Here is an 18,408-nt window from a genome sequence, read left to right as displayed (position 1 = left end):
TGGCCATAATGTTCTGTGTTGCCATCTAACAATGTAAAGAGCTACTCAGAGGTTCACTGGGTCAAGTTATGGTATGGAGAACTCATCATTCTACCATTAGAACCATTACTGTCTCAGAAGTATGTATGAGTCATCCCCTAGGTTACTGCTTGAACAGCTACGTACTCCTTTACAGACTTAGGGACAACATAAGTACAAAATGAAAGGATTCGGGGACCAAGAAAACTTTTACAGACAAAATTACACAGATAAGCCAAAAGCTCATTGTTTATTTAAATAAAAGTTAAAACAAAACATGTTCACCTTTTTTAAGATTTTATTTATTTATTTAGATGAGAGAGTGTGTCTGCATGAGCAGGAATCAGAGCGTGAGGGAGAAGGAGCGGGAGAAGCAGACTCCCCGCTGAGCAGGGAGCCAACAAGGGGCTGGGTCCCAGGATCCTGAGATCATGACCTGAGCTGAAGGCAGACGCTTAACCGACTGAGCCACCCAGGCGCCCCTTTGCTCACCTCTTTAAACATATTACAGGCCTACAAAAACAGCAACATTAGCAGGAAGAATTTAAGTCTCTTCCAATTTGAAGAACTGTATTATCTTAAGTATTTTATCAGAGCTCTTTTCTCCTATTTGCCTTCTTTCGCTCTTCTACTTCATTTCAAACTCATTTCTCCTTCTAATTTTATCCTACATATAAACCTTTCAAAGGTTACTCTAGGACTTTTCTTTCAACAAGGAAAAAAAACCTTAATAGTAGGGATAAGATGGCTCAGTGGAGAATGGAAGGGAAAAGAACCTAACACTGCCAGACACACTTTCACATTTATTTCACGTAAACCTCAACTACCAGAGGTAAGGATCCTAATTTTCAAGTTTTTAGCGAAGGAATGCAACGATCAAGATAATCAACTGGGAACCAGACAAAACACAAGTTTGAAACTAGTTTAATTGAAGTTTTAAAACCAGTTGAAGGGGTGCCTGAGTGGCTCAGAGAGTTAAGCATCAGACTCTCTTTTTTTTTTAAAGAATTTTTTTTTTTAATTTATTTGTTAGAGAGAGCACAAGCAGGGGGAGCAGCAGGCAGAGGGAGAAGCAAGGAGCCCGACTGGGACTGGATCCCAGGTGTCCCTAAGCGTCAGACTCTTGACCTTAGCTCAGGTCTTGATCTCAGGGATGGGAGATGGAGTCCCTGGTTGGACCCGCGCTGAGTGTGGAGCCTGCTTAAGATTCTCTCTCTCCTCTGCCCTCCCATCCCAACTCATAACACAGATGCACACGTGCACTTTCTCCAAATAAATTAAAAATCAGTTTTAATTGAGCTTATAATTTTTATAATATATTTTGTATATAATAAAGTATTGAATACTAGCATGTACAATTTAATAGGCAGCACGATTAGACATTTCTATAATTCATTTTCACTAGATAAAGGTTTTGCCTTGATTCTCTTCTCCAACACTGATTAAAGACCTCTTGTCTTACAGAGGGGTAACTATAAAACTAATGCATACAATATGCATTGGAACCAAAATTTAAAATAAAGGAGAAAGAAAACAAAAACACAATAGTGGGGGGAAATCCAAAAGGATACAATAACAAAAAAATTCTAAGCTTTGCTCTAAAGAAAAAAAGTAATTCTAGTTTAAGGCCGAGATAGAAAAGACCGTGCCACTTGTGCTTTATCTTTTGGGACTGTCAGCAGTTTCAATCCCGAAGAGCTCAATCACCACCCTTCTTTTATTCTGTCACTTCCCTCCCTCTGAGGATCCTCAGCATCAGTCAGGATCAAGCCTAAAACCACAGAGAATGGAGAAGAACAGCATTGCCAACACATGATGTTTTCCATCTTTTTCCTTGAAACCTTACCCCTTAAAAAAAAATTACGACTTCAACTCTGATTGCTTAAGAATAATATTATTTTCCTTGTGACAATGAAATATGCTACACTGGCAAATGTCTATTATCCCTTGAGACACTAATGGAAATAAGAGCTGAATCTCAAAAGGTTACCCAAAATAAGTTCTAAAAGTCCGTACTACAGAGGGAAGACTACAAAATGAGTCTATTATAACCATTTTTTACAAACGAGGACATAACACATACCGTATGGCTTAAAAGTTATTCTCCATCTTTTACATAAATCATTTTGAAGCTAAGATGCACTACAAAGTGTGATAATACATACACAAAGATCCTAATGTCTTAACTGTCTACAACACATTTTATGAAAGTATTTTAAGAGGACATGTAGCAAATGTTCATCACAACATTATTTCTTTCCATTTTGAGTTTTACACCTAACAGATACTCTATGTAAACAATGTCTTATATCTTAAACATATGTAAAATATTCCCCAAATTATCATGTTTTACATTATTGGAATTCTTTTTTTTTTTTTAAAGATTTTTTATTTATTTATTTGACAGAGAGAGACAGCCAGGGAGAGAGGGAACACAAGCAGGGGGAGTGGGAGAGGAAGAAGCAGGCTCCCAGAGGAGGAGTCCGATGTGGGACTCGATCCCGTAACGCCAGGATCACACCCCGAGCCGAAGGCAGTCGCCTAACGACTGCGCTACCCAGGTGCCCCTATATTATTGGAATTCTTTGCTCCAGTGAAATGGTTTATACTTAGTTGTATCTTAAGTTACTGGTCAAAAAAAGAATATTTTGAGACTCAACTAAAAAGATAACGTTAAGTTTTAATTAATCTAGGAAAAATTTGCGTTACATAATTTTTTTTATTTTTTATTTTATTTTTTTAAAGATTTTATTTATTTATTTGACAGAGATAGAGACAGCCAGCGAGAGAGGGAACACAAGCAGGGGGAGCGGGAGAGGAAGAAGCAGGCTCATAGCGGAAGAGCCTGATGTGGGGCTCAATCCCATAACGCCGGGATCACGCCCTGAGCCGAAGGCAGGTGCTTAACCGCTGTGCCACCCAGGCGCCCCTACATAATTTTTTAAAAATTCTGTATACATACATACACACATATATATTCCCACATCTTCAAATGCAAACCAATACACTAAAGCTTTATAAATCGTATCATTAATCTATGAATTATTTTAAATAAAGGTTAAAAATGACAACTAACAGTTAATGAGAACTTAGTAGAGGCCAGGTACTAAGCTAAGAGCTTTCTGTCTACTATTTATTCTCCCAAATCCTATGAAATAGGTATTACTATCATAAACTTTACAGGTAAGAAAATTTAATTAAAGGTTTACAAGCATAAGAATCTTACCTAGAGCTGCACAGCTAGTAAATGATGACAACTTAAGCCATACTCTTAATCACTATGTGTATCTCCTCTCCAAAGTCAAACCATACCTCTCCCATGTAATATCTCCCAGGATAACAGTTCTATGTAACATTACCTACAATATATTCTCAATAATATATATAAACACGCACTATAATATATAGTGATAACAATGCTACTATATGGATAATATACTATTATAGTACATAGTATGTACTAACATAATATACAATATAAAAATCCTGAAATGCAAGAAATTTCTTCATCCCACCTATATGTACATGTTATAAGAATTAGACTATGAAACTGCCTAATACTCTCCAAGCCTAATTTCTGATTCATATTTCACTACTGTTCCTTAATGTTTTAATCTCAAACTAAACCATTTTTAGCTCTCATTTGAAGGTATTACCAATAATTTATTTGCAAGAAAAAAATATCCCTCTATTCTAGCAAACGCAATTTGCTAACCCACTATCTATTAAATAGCCACTTAAAATGAATAGGATTGGGGCGCCTGGGTGGCTCAGTTGGTTAAGCATCTGCCTTCAACTCTAGTCATGATCCCAGGGTCCTAGGATCGAGCTCCACATCGGGCTCCTGCTCAGCAGGGAGCTCTGCGTGTGTGTGTGTGTCTGTGTCTCTCTGACAAATAAATAAATAAAATCTTAAATAAAAAAAATTAAAAATTTTAAAAATTAAAAAAATTTTAAAAATAAAATGAATAGGGTTTTTACTTAACTAAAATGTGTATCTGTCCTCACCAAGAGTTTTCAATAGTTCATAATAAGTCATTTAGATACAATATCAAAGATAAAAGAGGAGCCAAGTAACTAAGAAAATCCCATAAATTTAGTAAAGTCACTGATGCAAACTTAGCTGAGTGTCCTAGCAGCCAATGAAAAAAACAGAAACATGATAGATTCCAGCTAGTAAAAAGGACAGTTCATTAAGAGATACAAACTTTTTCATAACACGAAATTAGATAAATTTTAAGTATTAAAAAGTATTAAAACATACTAGTACCAGTAACTTTTGTTGTTGTTTCTTTAGTAACACAAACTACCCTTATATATAGTTTCTTATATTAACCATTTCTTGAAGCTGTGATTTTCAACCTTATGTGATTGTGCCCCCAGGAGACGTTTTAGCCAAGTCTAGAGACATTTTTGGTGGTCACAACTGATCTGACTGGTGGTGCTACTGCCACCTAGTGGGTACCAGACAGACATACTGCTAAATATCTCACAAGGCACAGGACAGGCCCCCACAACAAATTATGCAGCTCAAAATGTCAACAGTGTTGGGTCAAGAAATCCTGGATTCTCAAAAGCATAATTTTAAATCATAGGCATCTCTACAAACTAGTCTGGAAATTAGATTATGTACTTAGCTTTCTGGTGACTGAAAATTTTTAGAAAAGGGATGTATTGTTGCTTAATAAATCCCAAAAAATAAAAAATTGAGCAATTTCTTACAGTTAGACCTCTTACATAGTTTCAACTATACTATATAGTAAAATTAATTTAAAAACAAAGTCACTGCTAAATATCTATTGTAGTTGACTGAAAGCAACTCCAAAAGCCCAAGTAGAAAGCCATGGAGACGGGCTACATTAGAACACACAGCTTTGTGTCACTAAGCAGGAAGCTCAAAACTTAAAACCATCTGGCACTGAAGAGATTATCCTGCCCAGAATAATTGTGAGGGAATGGACTGTATATAAGCCTGACTTAGAATATTTGTTAAATTTTAATTTCTAAAATCTACCCCTAGAGATTCTGGTTTAGCAGGTATAGGATGGGGCACACAAAACTTTTTTAAAAACTACCCCAGATGATTCTGATCCACATAATCTCAGGACCTCACACTGAAACAGAGTTCTAAGAGAAAGAATAACCAATCATCCACTTTTATCATAAAAGAAGCTAGATTATGGTTCATATAAAATGTTTATGGAATAGAACTACATCCCATAGGGTACTTAAGATGTTAGTTATAAAATGAATCCTAAGGGGTTTGTGTTATAAATATATCAAAACTCATCAAATGATACATTTAAGATCCACCATTTCATTATATGTAAATGTTACCTAAAGAAAAAAATATTTTAAAAAATAAAATGTTAAGCCCTAATGATATGCAGACTAAGATGCTAATGAGTAAAGTATACTGATTATCTGCAAATTACTCTGAAATGCATTTTGAAAAATATGATGCATTGATGGACTAGTAGATGAACAGAAAGATTTTTTTTTAAAGATTTTATTTACTTATCTGACAGAGAGAAAGACAGAGCACAAGCAGGGAGAGTAGCAGGCAGAGGAAGAGAGAGAAGCAGGCTCCCTGCTGAGCCAGGAGCACAATGCAGGGCTCAACCCCAGGACCCTGGGATCATGACCTGAGCTAAGGGCAGATGCTTAACAGACTGAGCCACCCAGGCGTCCCCAGACAGATAGTAAACAAATTTGGCAAAACAGTAACTGAAGAATGAAGGTGGCAACTACACAGGTACAATCCTTCAGGTTTCCTGTATGTTTGAATTTTACATAATAAAGTACGGGGAGAAAATTTAAAAATTAATCCTAGAGGAATATATAAAGAATTCTCAAAACCCAACAGCAAAAAACCAAATAATCCAACTAGAAAATGGGCAAAAGACACAAAGAGGCGTTTCATTGAAGAGGACAGAAGGATGGCAAATAAGCACACGAAAAGATGTTCGTCAGCAGCAGCCATTAGGGAATGCAAATTAGACCACAGTGATCTATCACTATACATTTTTAGAACAGCTAAGATTAAACAAAATATACTGACAATACCAAATGTTGACAAGGATTTGGAGAAAGCAGATCTCCCATACATTGCTGGTGAGAACGTAAAATGGTACAGATACTTTAGTAACCTGTTAGGCAGTTTCTAAAAAAACTAAATGTACATTTATCATATGACCCAGCAACTGCACTCCTGGTATTTATTCCCAAAAAACGAAAAAAAAAAAAAAAAAAAAAAAAAAAAAAAAGGTGGGGCGCCGGGGTGGTTCATTCAGTTAAGCATCCAACTCTTGATTTCGGCTCAGGTCATGATCTCCACATCGTGGGATCAAGCCCTGTGTCAGGCTCCCTGCTCAGCACAGCTTGCTTCTCTCTCCCTCTGCCCCTCCCCCTACTCACATTCTCTCTCTAAAATAAATAAATAAATTTTCAAAAAAAAAACCCTAATCTTAAAAACAAAAGAAAAAAGGGGTGCCTGGCTGGCTCAGTCAGTGGAGCATGCGACTCTTGATCTGGGCGTCATGACTTGGAGCCCCACACTGGGTAGAGTTTACTTAAAATAAAAAACAAAAAACAAAAAAAAAAAAAAAAGGGGAAAACTTTTATCCAAGTAAAAATAAGAAACTGTACACAAATGCTTATAGCACCTGTACTTGAAAAAGCCAAAAACGGGAAACTAAAACGTCCCCCAATTGGTGAATGGTTAAACAACTCTACAATACAAACAAATGAACAACTGATACATGCAACAACCTGGAACAAATGTTAATTATGCGAAGTAAAACAAGTTAACCTCAAAAGGTCTCATACTGTACTATTCTACTTATATAACATCCTAAAATGACAAAATTATAAAAATGAAAGAGTAACAGTGGTTGTAAGGGATTAGAGATGGCTGAACGGAAGACACATAGCATCTCTCTGTATTTCCTTTGTAACTTCCTGTAAACCTGTAATTATTTCAAAATTAAAAGTTTTTAAAAATGTATCATGGGCTACCTGGATGGTTCAGTCGGTTAAGTTTCTGACACTTGATTTTGGCTCAGATCATGATCTCAGGGTGGTGGGATCAATCCCTGCATCGTCTCCGTGCTCAGCAGGAAGTCTGCTTGAGAATTCTCTCTTCTCTCCCTCCCCCCCCCCCCGCTCATGCTCGTGTGCCCTCTCTCCCTCAAATAAATATTTTTAAAAAATGCATCATAATGAGACTAAGTTTATAACCTACTGAAGAAATTCATCTGAATTTTGTCCCCTAAACCCAGAAGGTTTTGGTAAAACTGATGATCATGTTTTATCTGACAGTAACTGACAATTCTTTCTTTGGTTCATTTCTGGAATGACAGTTGATGGATGACAAAGCACAGAGAAGAATGCTAGTTTTCTAATTTGTGATGGCATGAGGAAATCTAGCTAATCTATCAGTCAACAAATAGGATACAACAGTAAACAAGACACAGTTCCTGACTTCATAGAACTTAAGAGTCTAGGGGAAAATAATTAAATGTTTATTTTAAATAATTATGTAAGTACAAGTACTCAAACTTCTGCTACAAAGAGCCTAAGTACAGCGTACTTACTATACCTAGGTGGACTATAGCTTGTCTGCAGAATAACTTAAAACTTGTAGAGTAAGATTATAAGTGATTTTTATTTTAAGCTTTATTCTTCTCTGTATTTTTCAGGTATTTCATATTAAATATTAGTTATTTTTATAACTAGAAAAATGTCATCATTGGGGAAGAAATTACAATCTTGAAAAACTCATCCAATACAGCAATAATTAAATTATAAACAAAATATCTAATCTGAACTATAATGTAATGATTGTAAACATAAAACTGTAACTACGAGAAACCTGCAATATTAGCAATATTACAGATACACCAATTTTAACAGTGAAGAGAGATGAGTGTACACATTCAAATCCACTAGAAGTCAAGCATGACATTTCCATGGAATACAATATTTGAAATAATTTCTTCATTTGTAAATTTTCTATATTGTACTTGAAAGGAGAAAAATAGTGCTGTATTGTTTTTTTCATATTGAAGATTTACTATATTTATTAAATTGGGGATTCCTACAGCTCCTGAACCTGGGTGGGGCTTCGCATCACGCCCAGAAGGACTACATGCTATAGACCAAGATTAGTAACTTAGTCAATCAATCAAATCTACATAATGGAAGCCCCAATGTAAACTCTGACCACTGAGGCTCAGGTGAACTCCCCTGGTTGGCAATATACTGTGCACAGTGTCACACACTGGGACCAGGAGAGCATCCTGACTCCCATGAAGAGAGAAACTCCACTTCTGGTACCTCTTCTAGACTTTTTCTCTATGCACTTTTCCCCTTGGCTGATGTATCCTTTCACTCTAATCAATCATAACTGCGAGTGTTAACAGTTTTCAGTGGGCTCTGTGAGCCTTTCCAATAAATTACCAACCCTGAGGGTGCTTTTTGGAACGTTAGGACTTGCAATTGGTGTCAGAAGTGAGGCCAGTCTTAGGAACCATTCCCTGTAACTTTGCAGTTGGCTAAATTCTCAGAGCTAGCATTTTTTTTCTACAGCCTGGCCAACTGTCATCTTCCTAAGTATGGATCAGCATCCAACATTTTATCCTTTGTACTTTCAATGTTATGAAATGTCTCCAAGAATTTCAAAATGAAGTATTTTGCCGGTCTTACTTTCTCTGGGACATCTTCGTTCATCTCAACCAGTTTTCTCGTGTTATGTCAGTGAGCTCACCTTCACTAAGGACCTGCAGTGCACATCTACAGTCTCTCGAATGGCAGCAGTATCAACATCCCCCCAGTCAGCAATTTCTTCTCTAACTCTGTTCACATTTCACAAAGGATTTGGATTTCATTTCCAGCAGTATTACTTCTCATTTCCCTGCTACACTTTTAGCTTTTGTAAAATATCACATAGGTTTATAACTGGGAGCCAAGGAAGCAACACAATTACATACTCTGCTGTGTGCACACAAGGATAGATATACAGTGACCAATCACTGACAGCATCTAAAAGTGACATGAACAGTCACTGATCACAACAATCATCTGTTTTTATGGAGTGACTCGTTAATCTGAAGAGACAGAAGCTAAGTTTGTACTTCATGCAAGGACTCATACAGTTCATACACCATAACTAAAATCTGAACCATGTCATTGAGGAGGTGTCATTTAACTAAATTGTGGTAACTGAAATTCATGCATACCAAAACCGTACAAACAAGGCCTGCTTATATTTCCATGGGATGTTTTCTCACCCGTGGGATAAAGATAATAATAGTACTACTACCTCAAAGACGTTGTGAGGATTAAACTAAAGAAGACATGTAAAGTACTTTATCACAGTACCTGGCACTCACTGAATGTTAGTTCATATTTTTGATATGCACCCCCCCAAAAAAACTTGTATTACCACTTGTGTTATACTTGTAATACACTTGTGTTAACCAAAATCAAATCAGTTCCTTTACTGTAAGACTTCTCAGATGTTTTAATATACCAGTAAGCATGCTGAGTCCTCCAAAGTATTTTATCAATAATATTACATAAGTCTATCTGGACCATAATTTAACTAATGTTGAATGAAAGCCCTGACATAATTAATAAATAACTACACGTTTCCACAAACATTACCATTTCAGAATCCTACTACCAGAATAAGACATTTTAAAAAGCTAAATTCCTATTCTCCTAAAACTTACAACATGTTTTCACGTATACTAAAGGACAAACAGCCTTAATCCAAAAAGAACTACTTCAAATTAATAATAAACAGACAAAGCACAGAAAACAGAACACAAACAGGCAATTCACAGAAAAAATGCGAATGGCAAATGCTATGGTCTGAATATTTATGTCTCTTGGACATTTTATGTATTTATATATTTTACCTAGCAATTTCGTTTCTAGAATTTATTCTACAGGATTCTTGTGTAAGTACTACAACATATATACAAAAATGTTTGTCCCAGAAATAGTTATAATAATAAAAGACTAGAACCATATCAAAAGTGGATATGGTTTTGTTAAATAAATTATGCTAGATCCATAAAAGTGAATGCTATTTTTAAAATGAGGTAGATCTGTAAATACTGAAAACAAAGAGGCACAAGGAAATATATTACTACAATATACATTCACAAGTAAGTGGTAGGCTTTTCTCAAGCACATCTGCATGGTACAGCTCTTACCAGACAATAATCCACTCTATAATAAGATGATAAATATAACACTGCTGGCTATGATAATATATACTTTTTGCCCTTCGTATTTTTTCGCCCTCTATATTTACATAATAAAGGTACTGAAAGAAAAATTTTCCATTATTCTAACATCAAGCCTCCAGATCAGACCATTATCATTTGCAACTTACCATCTAAATGAATTAGGACTTTCTTAATACCATTCAAACACTAAAACCAGAAATAAAGTTTATGTGCTTAAAAGAGACAACTAATTTATCTCAAATTTTTTTGTTATTTAAAATGTTTTTTGGGGTGCTTGGGTGGCTCAGTCATTAAGCATCTGCCTTCGGCTCAGGTCATGATCCCAGAGTCCTGGGATCGAGCCCCGCATCGGGCTCCCTGCTCAGTGGGAAGCCTGCTTCTCCCTCTCCCACTCCCCCTGCTTGTGTTCCCTCTCTCGCTGCGTCTCTCTCTGTCAAATAAATAAAATCTTCAAATAAACAAATAAACAAATAAATAAATAAATAAATAAATAAATAAAAAGTTTTTTATTCCGACCAACTAATTTCATATAAACTATGCAAACAATTACTGAGTGAGGGTTTTAATATGAATTGTTTCACTTAAGCTTACTTATTAAGTAATTTAGTCAAAGGTCTCACATACAATCTACAGGGCCAAGATATAGATCCAAGTCTGAAGAATTATACACATGGAACTTGTGAAATACACATTTTAACACAAATATAGTAATTTGTGAAAACTCCTTATATTTGAATATGTAATTAGTAAAATGATGTTAAATGAGAAAAGTTATAATCATTAATGCCTAGGAATAAAAAATACGCTAATTCTATCAAATGTGACTGTTGGTCATTTTCAGAAAGCCTTGCTGTTCTAATTTTACTTTTATTACACTAATGAATATACCTGTTGCTTTATTAAAGAAATATATCTAAGGTACTAACTGTCTTTCCAGGTCATTACATGACATTTGGGTTTAATTCCTATTCACTGAAGAAACAGATTTTGTATGCCTACCATCAGACATTGTTCTAGGCACTAGAACAAAATAGTATGAACATCCTCCTTCATTTTGTAATTCTAATGAATTCAAGTATTTGAATTCTAGTGAAGTTTATATTATATACAGGAGTAAGCAGATCCAATTATGTAAGAAAATGGTGATTCACTTTTAATAACTCTTACTCTTAAAGTTCAAAGTGATAATCCTTGAACTTTTATCTGAACAATAGTGAAAATAACAAAGGAAAGTTTATGTTGGATTGATCAAATTTACAACATTTTGCGAGCAGTGTAAGAAACAAATTAAAAACTTCTTAAAACTTTCATTTTATCTGGAAGCAGTAGACCCTCTAAACCAACAGAGAGGAAAATACTTTGCTGTAATAATAAATCTAGCTGCCAAATTAAAGAATATTTCAGTCTTCTCAAGTCATAGATACATATGAAACTATAAATCTACTAGAAGTGGGCACAATTACAATGCCATTGTCACATACGCATTTTTTTAAGTTCAAAAAAAAGAAAAGTGCTGAATTTTTTTTTTTAAATAACCATGAACACAGTAATATATAATTAATACATTTAATGGGGTCAACTTTTTGTGCAGCTTTTTGAAAAGATGTATTTTGTGTGGCAGGTCTGCAAGGTTTTGTTATAATAATCTTTGCACTGATTTGGTTTAATTTTTCAGTAAAACTCAAGAGCTAAAAACAACTTTTAAAGAACTAATGAAGCTCAAAAGATTTCACAGTTTCATTCCTAGAAATGATACTTCTCTTATAACACTAGTATACAGTGTGGCTTATTATACTGGAGCTAACAGTATAAGTTAACAGACTATTTCTCTCTGCTTTCTGAAACAATCGAAATGATAAATTGTAAATATATATCCACCTCTTGGATTAATTTCAATCAGTCTCCTAAATTACAATGACAACATTTTTAGACAGTTATTTTTTCCCCCTTAATTTCACTTTCAAAGCAGAGAGAGAAAAAAAGGAACAGAGGGAGGGTAAAAAGAAAGCCACTTCAAAGCTACCAGAACAAATGCATCTAGACCCTGACTTGCAATGTTTTGTTTCAAAAACTACGACCACATCATCAGTTAAAGCTCCCAAATATGTCAAACAGTTAATAACTATTAATATAATAATTAAATAACTGCCTTTAATTCCTCCTTTTCAAAACAAAATTAAAATTCTCTGGATTACTCTTTGTTTTTCCTGTCACCTGAAATCCCACAAATGTGTCTTTTCCTTGACTAATTAACCCCATTATTAAAATATCGTTAAGTAGCTTTAACAGTTTTTCTAGTATCTCTTGATACAGAGATATGTATGCAGAAATATAGGGATAGCCAAAAGATTTCAATATTTTTATCTTAACTCGAACAGCTAATAGTATCTCAACAAACATTAAGAAAAATTTTTGAAAGTCAAAAATGTTTCTGTTCATAGAATTTGAGTGTTTCCTAAGCATTTCTCAAAGAAGGACTATTTAAAATGTGGTCTCCTTTGATTTACTTCCACCTATTTATCAAAACAGATTTTATTTATTTATTTATTTTAGGGGGAGGGAGCAGAGAGAGAGGATCTCCAGCAGACTCCCCGCTGAGCACAGAGTCCAAGAACAGAAAACTAATAATGTAAAACATGTAGCTTAGTTTTAAAGCTATCTAAGAAAATATTTTTTTAAAGATTTATTTTATTTATTTGAGAGACAGAAAGCACGCATAGAGGGGAAAGGCAGAGAGAAAAATGAGCAGACTCTGTGCTGAGTGCAGAGCCCAACGGGCAGGGGAAATGCCTCGGAATCTCACGACCAGACCTGAGCTGAATGTTTTATATGAAATGAATATTAAAACTTTAAATTAAAACTCATATTTAAAATTTTTTTTTCATCCAATAGCTATCATATAATTAAAATATCTTTACGAGGAACTCATAGGATTAAAACCATAGATATTGCTACAACCTCATATAACTTTCTCTCTTTTTTGGCAATTGTAGTTTTCTTTGGTGTTCTTTGTATCTGAAATATCAAAATTTAACTGCAAAGTTTATTTGTCCTGAAGAGATTTTTTAAATATTGAAAAGTTCCTCACTGATTTCCATCGTACTCTTTTTTAAAAAGTAACTTATTTCTTTAAATCAGATCCTTACGTAGAAAATATAGAAAATGACTATTAAGAAATTCACAGATTATGCAAACAAAGCAAAAAGCACTTATAGTTTAAAAAGAAAAACTGTACATTAGTAATACAAATACAAAATGTGACATTTTAAAAAATAGTTGCTTCCTAAGTTTAGAACAAAAAATTCCTATAAACACCTCAATTCTTTTCTCCAAAAAGTTACTATTTTCTACATACACATTGCTACATGCATGACTTTTTGGTTCTTCAAATCGTATGATGTCATATCAACCCAATATTATACAGCAACACCCATTCTTGTGCACACCCTATTCTTTTCTTCATGATAGTTTCTAAGTAGTGTGCCATCATTACTGGAGTTGCTGTGAGAATCATTATGAATTTTCTTGCTCTCTCTCCTTTTAACCAAACTGTATAGAGAAACATCTGGACTCCCTTCTGACCTGGCACTGACTGCATCTTGCTGTTATTTTGAACCTTTAATTGCCCTAATTAAAAAAAAAAAAAAAATCCATCATGGGCACTAAACAACTTTGAGGGAAAAAATGGATGGAGCAAGCACCAGTTTTGTGATGCTACATTGACAATTTATTCTACTGTCTCTTTGTTTTCAGTGTATCTCATGAAAATTACAAAAAAATCTGTATTACTCTTTAAATATCAGAATATATTATTTCATCATAAGTAACTGTCAACAGATTAACCTTAACTTCTTTTATCTGGGTGAATTTTGGTGATTTGTTTTTCAAAATCAAAATCTAGAAAATTTTATTGCATTAACCTCACATTTTGTAATTGAAATAGCTTTAGGCTGGCAATATGCCAACTGTTTTAAAGGGCAATTAGCAGAACAGAGCGCCACTTACTGGTTTTTAGTTATTATTCACAAGAATACTTAAAAAAGAAACATGATAATTTCATTCTCTGAGATTGGTAATAAACTTTAATAGACTTCACCCCATTCTAAGAAGAGAAGAAGACAGCAGCATCTCCACTGAACACTCTAATAAACAAATTACGTTAAAATCACTTCTCAATGCTGAAATACAACATCAGAAAACATTCATAAAAATCAAGGGAAATTAATATAAATTAATATGTCCTTAATAAGTAAAATAAACCAACGAATAAAATCTTTTTAAGGGATTGTACTTGCAAAGATAAAATATCTTCTCAGCTTTCTAGCTCTAAACCAAATGTTTGGTTATTCATTTATTAGATTGAAAAAAAATTTTTCTTAAATAAAAATCCAAGAACCTCAAATGAAGTGTCCAAAAGACATAAAGATAAATAAGCTTTAAAAGCTTGATTAAGCAAACTTATAAATATAAAAAAAATTATTTCAAGCTAGTTTCAAACTCAATGTTCCTTTTTTATGGATAGGATTATGACTCACTTCAAACTTTTATTTTCATGAATCAACTACCAACTTGGAAAAAAAGGTTTTATTTTCAAAGGCTAACACAGCAGTCTACTCAAGAACGACATCAGGGGCTGGAGTGCCTGGGTGGCTCAGATGATTAAGTGTCAGCCTTTGGCTCAGGTCAGGATCCCAGGGTCCTGGGATCAGCCGGAGTCCGGCTCCCCGCGGAGCTGGAAGTCTGCTTGCTCCCCGCCGCCCCACTGTGTTCTCTCTCTCAAATAAAAAAAATTAAAAAAAAAAAAAATGACATCGGGGTGCCGGAGTGGCTCAGTTGGTTAAGCATGACTTCAACTGTGGTCATAATCTCAGGGTCCTGGGATCAAGCGCTGCCTGGAGCCCCACCTGCATCCCTATGTGTGGAGTTCTCTGCCCAGCTGGGAGTCTCTGCCCCTCCCCCTGCTCATGCTCACTAATACATAAAATCTTTGATTAAAAAAAAAAAACCTTTTAAAAGAAGAATGACATCAAGCTTATTTACCTTGGTTTGGTTGCATATTCATATTTGGTCTGGGGCCATAGCTTCCTATTGGTTGCCCTTGACTCATCGTCATCTGATTCTGTACTGGCATGCTCTGTGATGATGGCACAGAATGGTTGTAACCTCCCATGGATCCATGGCTACTTGAAGGCATGTTCATGGAACTGTTTGTCATATTGAGTTGATTGGGTCCGGGTCCCTGAATAGGCATATGGTTAGGCCCTTTGAAGAAAAGTGGTCAGAACCAAATATGAAAGTTAAACAGATGGTCTATTAAAAAGTGCTTTAAAAGCTTTTTATTTTTTTGCATACCAAACAATAACTTGAGTATTTAATCAATAGCAAACAAAGTAAATGCTTTACATGAATGATAGCAAATACTGTGAGGTAGATGCTATTCCCATTTTATAGATTAAGGAACTGATGCTTTTAGAAGCCAGCAACATTCTGAAAAAGAAAAGCAATGATGAAGGACTAGCTTTATAAGAGAGCAAAACATATAAAGCTGGAATAATTAAAAGTGTGTAGTATTAGCACATAAATGAATTAACAGATCAATGGGCCCAGAGTAGAGTCTAAAAACACATCCAAATTTCTAATTTTGTAAAGTAGTGATGAAATTAAATATCAGTAGCAAAAGAAAGACAATTCAATAAATAGTGTGACCACTGAGTAGCTATCTGGAAAATGGCCTACCACATTCCTTCTACCAAAAATAGTTTCAGACGAATAAAAAAATTAAGCATTACAAAAGAAAAAACAAAAATGAAAAAAAAACCTTAAAGGAGAATTTCAAAAAGGAGAACTTTTAAAATAATCTTGAAGCGGAAGGGCCTTCTTATATGCCAGAAAACCCAGAGCCATAAAAGGCTAATAAGCTAGACTACATAAAAATAAAAAATTTAAATATGACCAAACCAGACCAAACTAAACAAAATAATAAAAAGAAAAACTGGGAAAAAAATTTTAACAAGACCTATCACAGACTGAACTAAAGTTAGTAAAAGACCACCATCAATAAAAGAAATGGCAAGGGACATGAATCATCAGTTCACACAAAAACTACCAAAGGGACATAAACATGAGAGGACTGCTTGCTTCACTTACAATAAAAAGGCCAATTAAAACTATGAGACCCTTTTTTCATCTTTCAGATTCCAAAGACCCAAAGTTTTAATCTATGAAGAAAAGTAATTTCACACATTGTTGAGATATATAAACATATACATAAGTACTATTTTTATGTAGAGCAATTTGGCAACAACTACCATATTTTAAAATGCATATACTTTTAACCCAACAACGGCAGTTCTATAAATATACAGTTCTTTGTGTGTACACGTACATGAATGCAAAACTGTATATGTGTGCTTATTTATTTACTTATTTACTTTTATTTTACAGGCATACTCACAGAAGCATAATTTTTAATACCAGAAGACTAGAAATAACCTGTATTTCCATCATAAGGAACTCTTCAAATAAATCAGGGGCACCCATGAAAAAGAATGAAATACAGTCACCAAAAGCATGAGGCAGCTCTTCAAGTACTGAGTGGTCTCCAAAATATATCTCTATATACTCACAGGCTCTAAGATCTATCTTTAAGAGGGAAAAAATATTATATATAATACTACATAATGTATGCTACCACTTGTTTTTTTAAAAGAATAAGACAAAAAAAAAGAGGGTGTTATGCATGTGTTCTGGATACAGAGAATCTCTCTTTAAGGATAACTAGAACCAATGACTCTCTGGAACAAAGTATCTGGAGGCAGGGGCTATATACCCTTTGGTACCTTTTGACTTTGGTACCACAGATTTATTATTATCTAATTTTTTTTAAATCGTTAAATGTTTTTAAAAAGGAACGTGAAACTGTGGTTATTTGACCAAAATCAAGGAGCATGTAAATAGCTCTACAACTTAGATTAGAAAATATTAAAAAAACAAAACTAAAATAGGAAATTAAAAGCTTTAGATACAAATTCATATGCATAAAAAAGTTGGCTAAGCTCTATTAAGGAGCTTATTAAATAAAGGAAACATAAGTAACTGGACTTCAATTTCTCCTACAACTAACTAGAACTCTATGTAAGAGAGTTGTTTTGGAAGCTCTACAGTGTTCTGGACAACGCAGGTCATAACTAGTTGAAAATCTCTGGTTTATAAAGAATATAACTACTCCAGATGGCCTTATACAAAAGCCCAAATATCATGTTAACCATAATTACATTGCTGCTCAAGTGCTTCTTTGGCCTTAAGCTTGAATGTTACATGGAGAAATTAAGTCAAAATTCTAATTAACAGTACCACCATAAAAAGTCACAAAGTCTTAACTTGCTAACGTGCATTAGCACTACCCTTCCAATTCTAAAAACAACAGGTCCGGATGAGCTAAATGTGAATTCAGCAAGAAGCATCCTCCTGACTACAACCTAACAAATAGTTATGTCTTTATTCACATCCCCACACAGGGTGTGGGTTGTGGGGGCCATGGATTGTGGCAAGTCTCCGCAGGAAACAAGACAGCCACCAAAACAGCACCACCTTCCTACAAGATGAATCAATCACATATCAATCTTCTATAAAGCAGGCTACCTGGCTTCTTTTGCTCTGTGCTCCCCTTTACCTCATTTCCTATACCCATTGTCTCTGGACACCAATGTTACCAACCAATACATTCAGCTAAGACAACACTATCCTAAGGATGCTAATTACTAATTTTAAAAATGAACTACTTTGTAATTTTAATTTAGTTTCATTATTCCTATTTGCATAATACTTCCTTTTAGTTAATGAAAATAGCCTTTGTCTTTAGAAAGTAAAAATATTCTCATATCAAATGCAGAAAACCCACCAAAAATTATGGGTATGGGTTGCAGCTAGTGTTACAAAAACAAAACAATTTAAAGATACTTTTCAGATTAAAAGTTCAAACCAGCAAAAGGTAACTAATTAAGCATGCAATAACCTAGAAGATATTCTCAGTGGCTCCAAACTTAAAATGGATAAGTAGTAATGGGAATATCTCATTATATAAAACATTTGACATTATTTTTCTTTTAAATTGACTTTAATATCAATTTCC

At 34.5% G+C, this 18,408-nt stretch overlaps 1 protein-coding gene across 2 annotated transcripts in view; it reads right to left on the bottom strand.

The window, feature by feature from the left end:
* SS18 (SS18 subunit of BAF chromatin remodeling complex) overlaps positions 1–18,408 on the bottom strand; it is an 83,046-nt gene that overhangs the window by 27,338 nt on the left and 37,300 nt on the right. For both annotated transcript variants that reach the window (XM_045781796.2, XM_045781798.2), the window contains exon 5: positions 15,318–15,539. In XM_045781796.2, coding sequence (XP_045637752.1) covers positions 15,318–15,539 — 222 coding nt within the window. The remainder of the gene's footprint in view (positions 1–15,317; positions 15,540–18,408) is intronic.

This window comes from Ursus americanus, chromosome 19 (assembly GCF_024610735.1).
Source record: "Ursus americanus isolate L20-20 chromosome 19, mUrsAme1.1.p, whole genome shotgun sequence".
NCBI lineage: Eukaryota > Metazoa > Chordata > Mammalia > Carnivora > Ursidae > Ursus > Ursus americanus.
This window is presented reverse-complemented; position numbering and strand designations above follow the sequence as displayed.